This window comes from Theropithecus gelada, chromosome 1 (genome assembly GCF_003255815.1).
Source record: "Theropithecus gelada isolate Dixy chromosome 1, Tgel_1.0, whole genome shotgun sequence".
Taxonomy (NCBI): Eukaryota; Metazoa; Chordata; class Mammalia; order Primates; family Cercopithecidae; genus Theropithecus; species Theropithecus gelada.
Genome location: NC_037668.1, coordinates 198481099 through 198499941, shown reverse-complemented (window position 1 = coordinate 198499941; position 18843 = coordinate 198481099). Strand labels below are relative to the sequence as shown.

Sequence of the window (18843 nt, the reverse complement as noted above, 5' to 3'; positions counted from 1 at the left end):
GTACATGAGATCACCTCAGCAAACAGCAGAAAGAGAACTCAGCACAAGCCCTGATGAGCTCTGACAAGTTAAAATGTGGGCAGAGGCTTTTCAAAGTCTCAGTACCTCTCAGCCTGTAAGTGTTGCTATGTTACACAAATCATGGCCATCATCAGTGTTGATGAGGGTTGAAGAGATGAGAAAAACTGGGATTTTGGATTCTGGATGTAATAATTTCATAAATCCATGTGAAGTATTTGGTCTTCTTTACCACTCTATAAAGTACTCTGCCTTTCTACACAATCTTATATATCCTATTAGGGCTATTAGTTTGCTTTTGTTCCCAGGATTATCTCATTCTTCTGGATTGTGAGTTGTGGTCTCCCTGTTTTGTTCTATTTCATATTGCAGGCTTTTCTTGAATGCCTGATTATCCTTGATTGTGTTCATATTTAGAAATGAGGCTACAAAGCTGAGTGTTCCATATTGTTCAGTGGGGATTGTTAACTGATGAGGCTTTCCTGTAAGGAAAGCAGACAAGAGAGATGTTTAGTTGGAGGCAAAATCCTAAATGCTAGAATATGAAAGGCTTTGCTTTAGGGTACCAGCAGCCATTCTTGCTGCCTGGTTTTCCAAGAACAGTTTACTTTTTTGCATGGGGGGTCAGGGAAGTAGACTATTCTTTTTATAGAAGTTCAGCCTCGTATCTTCCCTTTCTGTTCTGTGAGTAGAGACATGCTCACAAGTCCAGAGCCTCTTCAGAGTTCTGATAGGCAGACCTTCTTCTGCTGTTAGCCTCTTGAGCACTGAAGACTGTGACTTCTTTCTAGCTTCATCAGTTACCATTTATTTTGTTTATTTGCCAAAGATTTGTTAAAATATTTTCTATGGAGGCCTCTTCCTGCCTTTTTCCTTTATTGTGGACAGCTACCATTTTTATTCTTTGACTGTCATTTTCACAGGGTCTTGGGACCAAGAAGAGATAAATTTGTGCATGTGTTTAATTCACCATCTTGAACCAGAAACCCCAGCAACAGTAGTATTAAGAAGTGCAGTTTTATACTTTATCACTTTAAAATAGTTTTTCTTAGCCCAATTTAATGAGCTTTTGATACTTAGCAGGATTGGAACTCCTCTTATACATAAGGCACTTGTATGGGAAAATTTCTGTGGGAAAGAGTGACACAGTCATCCTTGGCCTCAGAATCTCCTGTCCAATAAGACTCTAGTGTGAAGATATTAGTCATGTATGGTAAATTCTGGTAGAATTTCAAGAGTTTCAAAAAGTTATGAAAAATCATATGCAGAAGAAGTCACTTAAGTGTTGTAAGAGTTTAAAAACTATTAAATACTATATGGAATAAATGTTTTATTTGTTTCTTTTGTGAAGATAGAATTTCTTAGAGCAGAGATTTGGGTTGAAAGGGGGACCCTTCCAATAAAAAATGGCCTGAATGGTGACTCAGAGAAATGAAAGCCTGCTGGGCGCAGTGGCTCACGCCTATAATCCCAGCACTATGGGAGGCCAAGGTGGGTGGATCACCTGAGGTCAGCAGTTCGAGACCAGCCTGGCTAACATGGTGAAATCTTGTCTCTACCAAAAATACAAAAATTAGCCAGGCATGGTGGCACATGCTTAAAATCCCAGCTGCTCAGGAGGCTGAGGCATGAGAATCAGTTGAACCTGGGAGGTGGAGGTTGCAGTGAGCACAGATTGTGCCTCATATCTAAATATGAATGCAATTAAGGATAATCAGGCATTCAAGAAAAGCCTGCAACATGAAAAAGAACAAAATGGGGAGACCACAACTCACAATCCAGAAGAATGAGATAATCCCGGGAACAAAAGCAAACTAATAGCTCTAACAGGATACAGAAGATTGTGTGGAAAGGCAGAGTATTTTATAGAGTACTGTGCCCAGGCAGTTTAGGGTTTTTTTGTTTTCTTAATTTTTATCTTTTGCCGGTACATAGTATGTGTATATATGTACATAGTTTGTGTATTGTTTTAACCTAAGGCTTCATGTTACAGTTTTGTGAACTACCACATTTATTGGATCACTTTTCTTTGGAAAAACAGTGGGAAAATCTTAATTTTATTTTTAAGTAGTCTTCCATTCATCCATGCATGAAATAACTTTCATCCAGTGCAAATAATGGACTTTTTATACTTTTACTGTTTAAAATGTTTATAATTTTAAATGAAGACTTTTGTTAAGTTTAGGCAAGCTTTGTATTGTACAAGTAGAGCTGCTCTGAGTCTTAATAGACTGTGTACTCATTGGAAAGATACACAAGTTTATAGCAGCTGTTGTCATGAAAGTGTGCTATTTTAGTGTTTGTAACCTTGTATTGACTTACACAAATTATTTCCATCATTTCCTCACCAACATCACCTCCTGAGATCTCCATTGAAACACCACCTTCTCAGTGTTACCTTTCATTGACACTTTATCTAAAATGTTGTTCCTCCCGCATAGTTTATATCACCTTTTTATTTTTTCTCCTTAGAACTTTCCCAGTTTTCTAATTTACTATGTATTATGCTTGCATATCTTTCTTGATCCGTCTTTCCCACTGGAAAGTTAGTTTTGTGTGGACAGTAGTTTCTGTTTTTTCAATACTGTATTTCTAGTGCCTACCACAAGGCCTAGCAAATAGTGTACATTGAATAAATGTTTGTTGAATGAGTGCATGTCACTGATGTGCCAGAAGCACTCATTTTATTTCAAGGTAAAATTTGACTGTATGGTTATGTGTAGGTTGTGTAGTATCACGAATTTGTATCAGAGAAGGCAGCATTAAAATCTGTTTTTTAAAAATCTTTGTGTTAAATTTGAAGTTTTAATCTTTAACCTCATTTTTTAAAAGATTTCAGATAGAAATCTGGCATATAAAAACCTTTAAGCAGTGCTACTTCAGTTAGAATATTAAAGTCCTTTTTTTTGTACAGGTGCAAGTGGCATGAAGAAAATGATATTCTCTTCTGTGCTTTAGCTGTTTGCAAGAAGATTGCGTAAGTTGGGGAAAGGAGTTTCTTCATAATACTGTATTCTGATTAAATTATTCTGTGCTGTTTTGCTTGCTATTGCTTTGGCAGTCAGGGTAACTCTGTTTCCACAATGCTCTTTTGAAACAAAGGGGGTCAAATCAAAACTCCAGTGAGATATTATCTCACCCTGGTTTAAAACGGCTTATATCCAAAAGACAGGCAATAGTAAATGCTGGTGAGGATGTGGAGAAAAGGGAACACTCAGACACTGTTGGTGGGATGTAAGTTAATACAACCACTATGGGGAACAGTTTGGAGGTTCTCCAGAAAACTAAAAATAAAGCTACCATATGATCCAGCACTTCTTCTGCTGGGTATATCCCCCAAAGAAAGGAAACACATTGAAGAAATATCTACATTCCCATGTTTGTTGCAGCATTTGTTTACAATAGCCAAGATTTGGAAGCAACCTAAGTATCCATCAGCAGATGAATGGATAAAGCAAATGTGGTAAATGTGGTATATATACACAATAGAGTACTATTCAGCCATAAAAAAGAATGAAATTCAGTCATTTGCAATAGCATAGATGGAGCTAGATGTCATTATGTTAAGTGAAATAAGCCAGGCACAGGAAAATAATCATCGCATGTGCTCACTTATTTGTGGAATCTAAACATCAAAACGATTGAACTCATGGAAATAGAGAGTAGAAGGAATGATTACCAGAAGCTAGGAAGGGTACTAGAGGGGGGAGGGGGAAGTGCGGATTGTTAATTGGTACAAAAAAATAGTTTGAATGAATGAATAAGGCCTAGTATTTGATAGCACAACAGAGTGACTGTAGTCAATAATAATTTAATTGTACATTTGAAAATAACTAAACGAGAATCATTGGCTTGTTTATAATACAAAGGATAAATACTTGAAGGGATGGATATGCCATCTTCCATGATGTGATTACTACACATTGCATGCTTGTATCAAAACATCTTATGTAGTCCATAAATATATGCACCTACTATGTACTCACAAAAAATAAAAATAAAGGTGGTTTTGTACATCATAGTACATTTATTTTCTGTCCGTGTCACCTCTCCTAGCAATATGGGTGAACCTTCAGAACCACTTCCTTATTGGGGTACTCTAACACATAGGTCTTTTGTTCTCGTTTTGTAGTGAAAGTACCTGGAGCCCCAGATAATCTGGGTGCTCTGGTAGCCCAGTGGGTGATATTAGTTCAGAGGATAGATTAGTGTTTATGGTTGTTGTCTTATTTCTGCCACTTCCCTCTCCTTGCCTTAAACATTTGGGAATCGTAGTAATCTTTACCTTCATTGCCATGCCCTTAAAATGAACCTAAAATTTTATCTGGTAATCAAAAGATTGCTTACCAGTAATAACCTGTTTTATTATATGTATTGCTATTTATTTATATGTCTTCTCTGAATCGCCAAATTTATTTTTTCCCAGTTTATAACAGTATCTCAGATGCTTTCTTTTTGTTAGAGATTTTAAAATACAAATACTTTTAGGTGAATTAAATGAGATTCTGATAGTGAGATTTTTATTTCTTTTAAAGGTACTGCATCAGTAATTCTCTGGCCACTCTCTTTGGAATCCAGCTCACAGAGGCTCATGTACCACTACAAGATTATGAGGCCAGCAATAGTGTGACGCCCAAAATGGTTGTATTGGATGCAGGGCGTTACCAGGTAAGAACCTGACTTTAAGAGCTGCTGGTCTCTTTAGCTGTTCTACTCAATGTGATTCTGGCCAACAGCTGTAAAAGATCAAGCCTTTGTTTGGTTCTTTCCCTCCCCTTAAACATTATTTTGAAGTCCTTCATGGCCTGTCAAACAGTTCCTAATCCAGTTGCGTCTAGTAAAATTCTTTTTTTTCTGGTGTATTTCCTACCAATTTAACAAAGTTTTAAGAAAGTTAAAACCAGTATTTAGTCGTTATATAAAACATTTCCAAAGATATATTCCAAAAATTAAATATCTGAATGTAAGTAATATAAATATTCTGAACATCTACTTCAAAAATGTTTAAGACCTGATTTAGGATTTGATTAAAAGCTATCTAATTTTTCTACCACCTTCCTTCCCTCTCTGCTGTTTACTTATTAATAGGCCTCTAAACCACTAAGTACATAGCAGTTAAGAGTATGGGCTATAGGGTCAGAATTCCTGAATTTTATTTTAGGTTCTGCTACATACAAGCTTTGTGACTTTATGCACGATACTTGAACTTTCTGTACTAATTTTTAATTTATTGAACAAGAACAATAATGGGGGCTAGTATTCGTTAGGATTAAATGCAGCAATATATGACAGTGCCAAGGCCTCCCTGCCTTAGAGCTTAATAGATATTAAATAAATATTATTATTTTACAATAAACATTTAGTGAAAAGGAAACTCAAAGGCAAGAACTACTGATAAAAACAACTAGATTCATCCTAGTTAATTATGCTGAACAAAAGAAGCAGTCTCCAAAATTACGTACTTTAGAATATACTGTATGATTCCATTCATATGACATTTTTTTGAAGACAAAACTATAACAAGAACAAATTAGTGGTTCCCAGGGGATAGGCGTGGGAACAGGGTGTCTGTAAAGGGATTGAGCATGAGAGAGGTTTTTGAGGTGATAGAATGGCTCTGCATCCTGATTGTGGTGTTTACACAAGTCTGTACATAATGTTAAACTTCATAGATGTGTACACCAAAAAAAAGTTTTACTGTGTGATAATTTAAAACTAAAAATGAAGGACTTCAGATCTCTCCATATGTACTCTGGGCAAGACCCTTCTCTACCCTCCCTTTAAACCTTTTACCCAGTGGTTCTCAACTCCATTTCATGTCCTCTGTGGGACATCTAACAATGCCTGGGGACATTTTTGGTTGTCACATCTGGGGAGGGGGTGCCCCTGGCATTTAGTGGATAAAGGCCAGGAATGCTGTTAGCACTCTATCTATACAGGACAGCCTTCCACAACAAAGCATTTTCCAGCCTAAAATGTCATTAGTGCCCAGGTTGAGAAACCCTACCTTAGTTTCATCACCGCCATCTGTGTTCACATCATCAGAATTAATCTCAATAATGTGACTTTTCATTGTTTACATCAGTTACTATAGGAAGCCTAGGAGTCTTAAGATTCTTTCTCATCTCCCAGACTCATCTTATTTGGCTGGTCCTATTTCCCAGCCCTCCCCAACTCCTAAGAAACCTTCCTGTCAGTTTTCTCAGCCTTAGTTATCAGCAGAATTTCAGATATCTTCAGTCTCTTTGGGGGAAAGTCTATTTTACCTTCTTGGTTGTAACTAAAACTTGACCCTCCTCTAAGGACACTGCTTCTCTATTAGCCTTTTCAAATGGTGATATCTTTTTCTTCTTCATGTGTCATGGGCCTATATTTGAAGTAGTTGTCCTTGATTGTGGCTTCCAGACTTCTTTATACAGTCTCCCCAAAATTCCTAGGCATTGAAATTCCTGCCATCCAAGATGTAGTACCTTTTTGGAGTCAGTAGACTCCAAATGGCCCCTTTTTGGAGTCAGTAGACTCCTGAGTTGGTTCCCCTCATTCTTAGAGCAACACCGATCCAGAAAACTGGTTTTTCCATCAGAATTATTTATTTCAATTTCCCTACACATAGTCCTTCCAGCTGCCTAACCTCTCAGTTCGATTTCCTCTCCTTCTACCAAGCAATCATATCCTGGACCCCAGTGGTATCTCCTTCATAATCTCAATTTCAAACATCCCCCTCTCAGACTACCACCATCTTCTAGTACCCCAGTGCCAACAGTTATTTAGTCTCTACTGGGATATACAATTCATTTATGCCTCCACTGTTTTGCACTCCCTTACAGGGCCACTTCATTGCACAACTCCGGGGCACCATTCACGCTAGTAATGCTGTAGCCTCATGTCTCCTCCTTTGCCACCTTTGTCTCTACCCTTCACCTTCTTCCTTCCCAACTCAGATTCCTTGGCCTATCTTTTCCACTGCCTTGCATGCACTGTCAACTCCATTGGCCCTCTTTTTTTCATCATACTTGACAGATACTAACCCTGATTACATCTAACTCTTCACCTACTCTCCTCGTATGCCTGTGAAGCTAAATGCACCTGGAAAGGAACTACCATGCTGACCGATCTTACTATTCATCACCACCAACTTCAAGGGGCCTTTAATGTTGCCTGACAGATACCCATTTCTCTAGTCTGACTGATTTCCTACTCTCCTAGACAGTTATTTCTTACCACCTTTTTCCTTCAGATTTCATCATCTCTTCCCTTACCTTTGCTTTAGCTGATGCCTTTGCCTCCTACTTCTCTGAGAAAATAGAAACAATTGGGAGAGATTTTCTACATATTCCTATGACTCATCTACCTGCATCTACCATATCCTCTGCTTTACTCCTATTTTAATGAATGAATTTTCTGTGTTCCTATCTAAAACCAATCTGGCTATGTGTATGTTAGATTTCCTTCCCTTACCGTAAACTCAAGGACATGGCTTCAGTAATTTTCCCCTCCTGTATCATCAGGGATTCACTCTGTTCTAATTCATTATCAGCAAACCTGCTATAATCTCACTTTAAAAAAAAAAAAAAAAAAGCAAACCCTTTTTTACCCTGAAACTCCTTATCTCCCTCCAAAGTCTATCCTATTTTCTCCCCGTCTTTGCAGCAAAAATTGATCAGACACTGGAAAAGTATTGAGTGTTAGTTTGCATTTTTAGAGAGTAATTTGAAATTGAAGACAGACCATCCAATAATTGATAAGAAATAAACATTTTTCTCCCTGGTATTTTCCTGCTACTTACAGAAGCTGAGGGTCGGGAGTTCAGGATTCTCTCATTTCAACTCTGCTAATCAGGAACAAGGATCAAACACACCCATTGGTAAGCACCTTATATTTTACAAAAATGCACCTAAAGGATGTTAGAGCCTATTACTAAGATCCCAGGGTGTGGTATTTAAACAGTGATATCTAAATTCGCTTTAGGATATAAGGCACTTGTTGAATTGAGGGTTTTATTTGGCATTAGCACCTTAAACAGTTTAGCTATGTACATTTTTGGGTCACTTGGATACATTGTAACTTCTCAGAATTTGTTAGAGCATTTAAAAGAAAACTTGTTTTTCTTGTAGCGGCAATAGCTTTATAGTTTTGATTTTAATGATATCTTTTGTGGGGTGAGACACTTTAAAAGCTCGTGACATGAAATTTCAAGTGGTACCTAAAGAATTTCAATTAAAAGTTTCCTGGGCTAAAAACAAAAACATTTTTCTATTGTTGACCCATTGAATTATGGCTTAGTGAAAGGCCTACAGTAGGATGAGTCAGTTAATCGAGGCATCTCTTTGTAATAAAATTATAAAATTGCTATATTTCTTTTCTCGTATTTTCAATATCCCAGGTGACTACCCATCTAGGGCGAAAATTTCTGGCCAAAACAGCAGTGTTCGGGGAAGAGGGATTACCCGCTTACTAGAGAGCATCTCCAATTCCTCCAGCAATATCCACAAATTCTCCAACTGTGACACTTCACTCTCATCTTACATGTCCCAAAAAGATGGATACAAATCTTTCTCTTCCTTATCTTAATGATGGTACTCTTTTCAATTTCTGAAAACAATAACAGGCCCAAGTTCCTTCTTACTACAGTCATATTAAACAGATCACATCAATGATAAATGTCACTACTATAAAAACTACTTAATTTGTAAGGAAATTGTTTCATAGATTTAAAAAAATTGTGGTTGGAGAGCATCTTGGCATTTGTACTTTTTTTCTTGAGGGATTGTTCTGCTTCCTGGCTGTATGATGGGTATATCATTAAAGTTTTGAGTCCTATACGAACAAAACTGACATTTTTAGAGTTGTACTTTTGGGAATGTTATAGATTGATAATTATTTCCCCTGATAATAAAGGTATTGAATGTCTGTTATGAAAGGTTCTAAAATAGTGTTAATCTGTTTCTTCCTGTCATGAAATGGGACTCTTGCACTACAGACCTGCAGGCTGTTTTTATTGCAAATAACTAAGAAAATTATTTAACAAACAGAGTTTTGCTACCTTAAAAAGTTTTTGAAATATACTTACTTTGGCAAAAGGAGTCATTTGAAAGATGAGAAGGCAAAATTAGAAAGGTTATGTAATATACCCTAAATCACATCACATGGCTAGATATTGAATGAATTTCTCATCCGTTGGACTGCAAAGCAAGCAGGTATTATATCGAGTCAGGTGTTCACTCTGTGACTGATTTAAACTGGCTTATATTCTCAACCTGGGGTAATATATAACCCAGGATGAGTAAAATAGGTATGGTAACCCCTTTTGCTTGAAACCACAAGCCAAGACCACACATGACATTGACAGAGGCAACAATTTGATTTAAGTCTGTCTGACCCCAAACTCTGGTCCCTCTGATTACAGAGAATGACTGTCCTGGGCCTCTGGTTTTGTAACCCATATTTTCCTTTACTAACTGTTGAATACCTGCCTTATGGATGTTTTATATGTGTCATCTTAATTAAACCCTTATTACCACTCTGAAGGAGGCAATACATTTTAGAGACCAAAAAATGCTCAGGTCACATAGCTCCTAACTGAAGGAACTGTTGTTATTCCAAGTCAGTCTGACTCCAAAGACCATGTTCCTTTTTTTTTTTTAATTGACCGACCTTTTGTATAGATCATGTTCCTAATACACTATATTGTCCTCCATCTTGCATTCATCTGTTTCTGATACCAGATTTGGAAAAAGAACAATTCACAGACTAAATTTATATATTATACTTTCTAGTAGTATATTTTTCTTTAAAAACTTCATATCCAAGCTTTAAAACCATTGTGTCTTTCTTAAAAATCAACTTAGACCAGGGGTGGTGGCTCACACCTTTAATCCCACCAGTTTGGGAGGGTGAGGCAGCAGGATCACTTGAGGACAGGAGTTTGAGACCAGCTGAGGCATAATAGCACAACCACAGCTATACAACAAGTTAAAAAGTTAGCCAGGCATGGTGGTGCATGCCTGTAGTCCTAGCTACTAGGGAGGCTGAGGTAGGAGGATCACTTTAGCCCAGGAGTTTAAGGCTGCATTGAGCTGTGATCATGCCACTGCACTCCAGCCTGGGTAACAGGGCAAGACCCTGCCTCTAAAAAACTAATAATAAGAACTTTGAAAAACTCAGCTTATTAATAATTGGGTGGAGAAGATGAGGAAGGCTTAAAATATTCAGACTTATGACTTCAGATGCCTAAGTCTTGTTCTCTGTCACCTGAATTCAGTCCTCTGTGAATTGTTTAAGTTAATTTTTTAATTTAAACAATAGTATTGGTTATACTTTTGAGGTATATGTCAAATAAACGAAAACAATTCAATAGGCCCCAGGGATTTATTTTAAGAGAATAGCTGGTCTTTCTCTTCAAAGAAATTCAAAATCCCCAAACTACATTTTTAGAAAAATTCAAACCCTGTCTCCTCTTTAAAAAAAAAAAAAAAATCTTTGGCATTGAATTTGAAGTATTAATTACCCTTCAGGAAGACTAGGTGAGTGATTGGTATACTCATGGATATCCTGGTTGACAGTGATTTCTGCCCCCTCTAACTCCAGTAGTATTTCCTTTGTATTACCTTACAATATTTAACTGTTTTTAATTACAGCTATTTTGGTTCATGATATTATCTCTTTTTCTCAATTGCAAACTTTGTGGTGCCCATATTTCCATATGAGAGGGTGTTCACTACATGTTAGAATCAATAGTTGCCAATTTGAGTAATGGCGAAAGGATGTCAGAATTTCAAAGCCACTTCATAAGGTAAAGTACTACATGGGAAAGGGAACCAACTGTATTGTAGACTCCATTCCCTTTATTTTCCTCAAAATTAAGTGGTTAGTTTCATTTGTTCAGTGAAAATGTTTTGAGAGTCTGTTAAATGTTGAGTTAAAAATACTAAGATGAATAAAGATGTGGCTCCTGATCTCAAGGGACTCACAGTTTAATGGGGGAAGTAAATAATTACAATGCATTAATAAAAGTGGTCTTAAGTATGAGGAGAGATGTATGTAAATCATTGGAACAGAATTGAATCTATTCCAGAAATAAACTCATGTATCTGTGCCAAGACCATTCAATAGAGGGAAGAATAGTCTTTAAAACAAATAGTTCTAGGGCAACTGGATATCCACATGCAAAATAATGAATTTAGATAGGCTGTGGTTTGAATGATGATGTCCCTTCAAAATTCATGTTGAAACTTAATCCCCAGTGCTACAGTTTTAAGAGATGTAGTCTTTTGGAGGTCTTTGAGCAGAGCCTTCATGAATGGGATCAGCACCCTTGTAAAAAGGCTCGAGGTTGAAGGAAGCACACTCTTGTTCTTCTGTCCCTTCCACCATGTGGGGACACAGTGTTCCCTACAGAGGATGCAGCAACAAGGTGCCATCTTGGAAGCAGAGAGCAGCCCTCACCAGATATCAATTCTGCCACCACCTTCATCTTGAATTTTCCAATCTCTAGAACCAAGGGAAATAAATTTCAGTTCTTTATAAATTATTCAGTCTGAGGTATTTTGTTATAGCAGTACAAATGGACTAAGACAGGACCCTACCTAACACAAAAAATTAGTTCAAAATGGATTAAAGACCTAATGTAAGAGCTAAAATTATACAACTGTTAGAGGAAGAAAATACAAGTGTAAATCTTCATGACCTTAGATGAGGCAACAGTCTCTTAATAGGACACCAACAGAACAAACAAGAAAAAATAATTTGGAATATATCGAAACTAAGACCTAAAAAGCAGCCTTGTGCATTAAAAGACACTATCAAGAAAGTGAAAAAGACCACACAGAATGGGAAAAAATATTTACAAATCATTTATCTGATAAAGGTCTAGTTTAAAGAGTAATAAAGAACTCTTAACAATAAAAAAAGACAACCCAGTTTCTAAATGGGCAAAAGATTTGAATAAATATTTCAAGTATCTGTTCCAAAGAAGAAATACAAATGGCCCTTAAGCATACAAAAAGATTGTGCAATATCATTAGTCATTAGCATATGCGTATCAAAACAAAAGAAACTGCTTCACACTCAACTAGGATGACTATCATCAAGAAAAGGAAAATAAGTGTTGGTAAGGATGTAAAGAAATTGGAACCCTCATACACTGCTGGTGGGAATGTAAATGGTACAGCTGCTATGGAAAACAATTTAGCAATTCCTAAAAAAGTTCAATACAGAGTGACCATATGATCCAGCAATTCCATTTCTGTGCATGTTTCTACAGAAACTTGCACATAAATGTTCATAGCAGCATTACTTGTAATAGCCCCAAAATGGATACAACCCAAATAGCCACAAACTGATAAATAAGTAAACAAGAAGTGGTATATCTACACAATGGAATATTATTCAGCCATGCAAAAGAATGAAATGTCATTTGCAGCAACATGAATGGAACTGGAGGCCATTAAATGAAATAAGCCAAGCACAGACAAATGCTGCATGTTCCCACTCATGTGGAAGCTAAAAAAGCAGATCTGATGAAGATAGTAGATTGGTGGTTACCATAGGCCAGGAAGGGGAAGGGCGTGGGGGACATGAAGGAGCAAAAGGAATAGAAATGTATTATTACCACTGAACTATACACTTAAAAATGGTAAAGATGGTAAATTGTATATGTCTATTTTACCTCAGTAAAAAATATAGACTGGGTAGGAAGATGAATAAAGTATCAAGATGACTAGATCAATGGATTGGAGGTAGGACTGAAGGATAGATAGAGATGTCGTGGTACCAGGGGGAGTGAGCTAGAAAGACAGGTGGTGGTAGAGAGTGCAATGCATGAAATTAAGATTATAGAAGGTCACAGTTACTGATAATGAGATAATCTGGGTATTGTTTTATGAATGAGTTCCTGAGGGAGGTAGAGAACAAGATCATTGGAGGAGAGGCATTTAAGGAACTGAGAAGTCAGCAGTGAAACTGAATAGAGAATCCAGAAATAAACCCAAATACTTACATCCAACTGATCTTTGACAAAGCAAACAAAAACGTAAAGTGGGAAAAGGAGACCCTATTCAACAAATGGTGCTGGGATAATTGGCAAGCCACATGTTGGGGAATGAAACTGGATCCTCATCTCTCACATTTTACAAAAATCAACTCAAGATGGATCAAGGACTTAAATCTAAGACCTGAAACTATAAAAATTCTAGAAGAGTACATTGGAAAAACCCTTCTAGATACTGGCTTAGGCAAGGATTTCATGACCAAGAACTCAAAAGCAAATGCAATAAAAACAAAGATAAATAGCTGGAACTTAAACTAAAGAGCTTTCACATGGCAAAAGGAACAGTCAGCAGAGTAAACACAGAGTGGGAGAAAATCTTCACAATCTATACATATGACAAAGGACTAATTTCCAGAATCTACAACAAACTCAAATTAGCAAGAAAAAAAAAACCCATCAAAAAGTGGTCTAAGGACATGAATAGACAATTCTCAAAAGAAGATATACAAATGGCCAACAAATGTATGAAAAAATGCTCAGCATCACTAATGATGAGGGAAATACAAATCAAAACCATAATGGCCATAATCAAAAAATAAAAATAGATGTTGGTGTGGATGCAGTGAACAGGGAACACTTTTACACTGCTGGTGGGAATGTAAACTAGTACAACCACTATGGAAAACAGTGTGTAGGAGAAAACAGGATTTAATTCCTACAGATTACAATCAAGCAGTAAGCTCATTAAACAAAGCCTTAAAAAAGGTGACACACTGTGAGAGTAGAATCATCAAATAACAGTTACCCACTCAAGACCTGCAGATACTGAAATTGTCAGACATAGAAAATAAAAGAGCTATGCATGAAATGTTTACATAAAAGACTCATTCACAAAGAAGAGCAAACAGGTGTATTTGAAGAACAAGAAACAAAAGGAACTTCCAGAAATAAAACAAATTAGAATTTGAAGTGAAAAAACCCATGATGGCAAGTTAATCACAGCTGAAAAGAAAATTACTGTGTTGGAAGATAGTTCTGAAGAAATGTAGAAAAAAGAGACAATGGAATGGAAAATAAGAAAGAGATGTTAAGAGATATGAAGAAAAAAGATGAGGTTTAAGAATAGAGAGATGGATGAGACGCTATATTTAAAGAGATAATGGCTGAAAATTGTAAGAAATAATGAAAAACACGAATCCTCAAGATAAATATTAAAACCTATCCCAAAGATATTGAAGGGAAAATTCATTAACACCAAAGTAGACTTCGAAAGCAGCCACAGAAAAACATTGCCTACAAACAGACAATGACAGAAAACTCTAGCAGCAGTAAAGTCAGTCGGGAGATGTGAAATAATATCTCCAAAATGTTGAGAGAAAATAATTATCAAACTAGAATTGGGTACCCAGTAAACTATCTTTGAAAAAAGAGGATCAAATAAATACATTTATAGATTTAAAAATCTGTTGCCACCAATTGAACTAATAATAAAGGACTTCTGAAATTATCCTAGAAGGACAGTGCATTATGAGATAGCAAGGATATAAAACGGCAAACGTGCAAATCTAGACAAATACAAATATTGTTTTATAAAAATTGTAATTATTAGTATATTTTTTAACTTGTGAGGTTATAAAGGATGGGACTAAAATACTTGCTCTATAATAACATGTAAGTCTGAAGGAGAGTTAAATGAAATGAAGGTATTCTAAGTTATTAGAATGGTTTATTAAGAGATTAATATATTATTTTACACTCGATATTATTTAGTCAAATAGGTGTGGCAAAATTTCAGAGGTAGCCATTAAGAGAATATAAATAAAGTAAATAATTCCAAAGCAATAGAAAACATTTGGAATAAGGAAAAATGCAATCAACAACAATAAAATTAACTCATACCTCTGGAGGCAAGGGAAAAAGAAAAACATGGGGTTGGGGAACAAGGAAAATAGTATAAAGTAAAATGGTAAAATCTAATGCAACATATCAATGCTAGCAATAAATATAAATGGATTAAACTCACCAGTTAAAAGTTTGCCATTCTGAGTTTTTAAAACTCCAGTAATATGCTGCTTATAGGATTTACACCTGAAGCAAATTGCTACGGAAAGATGAAAAAAGGATAGGCTGGGCACAGTGGCTCATGCCTGTAATCCCAACACTTTGGGAGTCCGAGGCTGGCGGATCACGAGGTCAGGAGTTTGAGACCAGCCTGGCCAACATAGTGAAACTCGTCTCTACTAAAAATACAAAAAAATGAGCCAGGCGTAGCAACGGGTGCCTATAATCCCAGCTACTTAGGAGGCTGAGACAAGGAGAATCACTTGAACCTGGGAGGCAGAGGTTGCAGTGAGCCAAGATAGCGCCACTGCACTCCAGCCTGGGCGACAGTGCAAGAGTCAGTCTTAAAAAAAAAAAAAAGAAAAGAAAAGAAAAGAAAAGAAAAAGAATAAAAAATATATATACTGAACCTAAAGTAAAAGTTTAAAAATAGATAGAGAAATACCAATCCTGTCATAATTATATTAATACCAAATAAGAGTGTTTAGTATAAGAATCATTGCATTAACCAGGAAAAATAAAATACTGAACTTTTTTATATTTCCTGGTTAATTCAATGATCTTTTCCTTTTATACACCTATTATAATAATTTCAACAAATACAAAATGAAAACTAATAGAATATAAGGAAAAACAGACAAATCCATCATCATGCCAAAAGATTTAAACACAAGTCTATTATTGATAAGTCAAGCATACCAAAACCCAGTAAATATATGGAATATTTGAAATTTTAAACTAACAAATTTGATCTAATGGACAATTTGTCAGTCACATTCATTTCAAACAGACATGGAACTTTTTCAAAAACTGATAATGGACCAAACCATAAATTAAATCTCAATACATTTCAAGAAATTGACATACAGTCATGTTCTTTCTCCACTATTCATCTATCAATATAAATTTTTTATAACATTTAAAACCTGTACATCTGAAAGAAATAATGGTTGCTAAAACCTTCTTGTGACTAAATGATAGTAAAAATTCTTCATAACAACTGCATAATAATCAAACACTACATATTAGAATATAGAAATATTGAGAAGACACTTATATTACAAGTAAAGAAGGGCTGAAAAGTCAACAATTAAATGCCAACTTAAGAAGTTAGAATAAGCCCATTAAATATAGAAGGAGGGTGATAATAAAAAGAAAGCATCAATGAAATAGAAGAGACATAATAGGTTCAACAAAGCCCAAGTTGGCTTTTTGAAAAATATTAAAATAGATAAAACTCTGATGAGATAAACCAAGCAAAAAGAGGGAAGGCACAAACAACATTATGTTCCAAAAGGAGACATTAAGTTCAGACCAGCAGGGGTTAAGGACATAAAATAAAATAATAATATGAACTTTCCATACCAATAAATTTGGGAACTTGGATGAATCGGAAACAAATTCCCAGAAAAATACAATTCACTGGAAGTGTCTCAGGAAGAAAGAAATCCTATATTATATTTCCTGAAACAGAGAAATTGAAACAACAGTTTAAAGTATTCTAAAGAATAAAATGCCAAAGCCACACAGTTTAACAGCTGAATTCTAAACTTTCAAGGAATATAGTCTTTCCATATATTAAAAAAGTCATGTCCAAGTTGAGTTTCTTCAGGAGAGCAAGATGATTTAGCATTCAAAAATCTATAAATGTTATTTACCGTATTAATAGATTCAAGAAAGAAAAGTGATGCTCACCTGTAGTCCCAGCTACTCAGGAGGATTGCTTGAGTCCAGGAGTCTGAGTCCAGTCTGGGCAACATAGTAAGACCCTGTCTCTTTAATAATAAAGAGAAATTTTATGAGAGGCTTTTTGGTGACTTGGGCAGTACAATATTGAAATATAGAGTTTTCCTTCTCTCAAGTTAGGGTATCTTAATCTTTAAGACAGTTTGTACTAGTTGATTTGGAAAGAGCTAGAGTTAAAGAGTTGCCTGAGACTTTTCCTGTTTTAGAAAATAAAGGTGGAAGAGTTCTGTGTTCTTTCCCAGTAAATCAGATGTCTTTATCAGCTGCTGAGCTGAAACTCTGTGTCCTTACTTAGCTTTAAAAAAAAAAAAAAAAAAGAAAAAGAAAAAAGAAAGAAACTTTCAATCCAGTCCTAGTTGGATGCCACCTTGGGGTTTTATTCACCCACCACATCACAGTTTGAGGAACTGGAAAAGTTCATTTCACTCGTTGAGATGACAGACAAGGATGGCAATTTAAATACATTTGGCTTTCCAGGAGCTAAGAATCAAATCTGCCAGCAGAGTCCAAAGAGCATCCACCATTTGCACTAGACTTTACTAAAAATAACATGCATTTTCTGTCTCCCGCTGGCACACAATGGTGTTAAGCACAGCTACTTTAACATTAGAACAGGTCACAAAAGAGGGTGATGAGTGTTTAAAAAGCTTTTAACTAGCAATATTAAACCCTTGACTTTTGCCAGATGCTAGCAGCACCCTTATGGAACTTTACAAATTTTCTGGCACCTGTTTTTTAACCAAAAAACTTGTTGGAGGCTAAAGCACTGCTGAACATGACCTGAACTTGGAGACTGGGGCATTCATTCCAGTTCCACTGAAGTATATTTAAACAGAATACAAACTCACACTTGTACCTAAATTTCCACCAGCCCTGACTTTCTAGCCAAGCCTGGAATACAATCTCATCTCTGCCTCTCTTAGGACACTAAACACTTTCCATTTTATACTAAGAAGTGTATGCATATTTTGTCTCCCCAACTTGAAAAAAAAAGACATCCTTTTAAATTAATATCACTATTACTATTTGTAATTAGCATGGCATGTATGTAGCTCAAATTCAAAAGTTGCCAGGGATACACAGTAACCCCTGGGGATAACACCATTGTCCCCATGTACTTAATTCCTTTCCCCAGGAAATCAATGTGGCCAGTTGTTGAGCATTTTTCCAAAGTATTATACACCTACAGAACTATAACAATCAAGCATACAGTCATATATTCTTTATTTTGTCTTTGAAAAAAATGGAAATGGTTATGTGAGATGTTGGGGGATATCTCTCCTTCTACCCATCTTAGGTTCATGGCCGAGACCCTGTAACAAAAACAGATTAGCAAGAGAAAAGCATACACATTTATAAGTTCTATATGACATAGGAGCCTTGATAAGGAAATAAAGACTCGAATAAACAATTAAACCTGAGTGTTTTTATCATAGATTTGATAAAGAATGGATAGTCATGGAGAAATATGATAGGATGAATTGGTATGGTCTAATGGTAATGCACTGAGAGAAACTTAGTGAGGCCTGCCTGTTCATATGCTTTTTGGCATCTCTTGATCTTCAGAGATAAGAATGTTCCTTTCCTTTTCCTCCAGATACAGGAAGGGCACCTCTCACATGAGGGTCTTATGACTTACTTCAGGGGAAGGCGAGGTTGACAAGTTATGTCACCACTCTTCCTCATTGTTGCTGTCATCTACTCCACCAGATCACTCCCACTCCTTCTTTGATTATTTTAGCTCTGAGCTCTGTCACACTCTCCAATACTACTTCTGCCTTAGTTCTTGGAGAGTTCAGTCTTCATGAGATGATCTTCTCACAGATCAGATGTCTTGGTTCTTTGACATCCTCTCCACAGGAATTTGCCCTTCACCCTGCTTCTACTGTCCACTTTCTTAGACATATACCAATAACACAACTCCATACTTTCCATTTCAACATTATACTCTCTGCTCACCACCTCCATTTTTTAGCTCATACATTCTGTCACCCCAAGTTAAACAATTCTCCTATTTTTGAACTTGTAGG

General features: G+C 36.2%; 1 protein-coding gene across 3 annotated transcripts in view; it reads left to right on the top strand.

The window, feature by feature from the left end:
• MAEL (maelstrom spermatogenic transposon silencer) overlaps positions 1–8948 on the top strand; it is a 47039-nt gene extending 38091 nt beyond the window's left edge. For all 3 annotated transcript variants that reach the window (XM_025394672.1, XM_025394663.1, XM_025394654.1), the window contains 4 exons: positions 2933–2995; positions 4554–4686; positions 7807–7882; positions 8402–8948. In XM_025394672.1, the coding sequence (XP_025250457.1) occupies positions 2933–2995; positions 4554–4686; positions 7807–7882; positions 8402–8589 (460 nt within the window). In that variant the 3' untranslated portion in view covers positions 8590–8948. The remainder of the gene's footprint in view (positions 1–2932; positions 2996–4553; positions 4687–7806; positions 7883–8401) is intronic.
• Positions 8949–18843: the final 9895 nt, after the last annotated feature.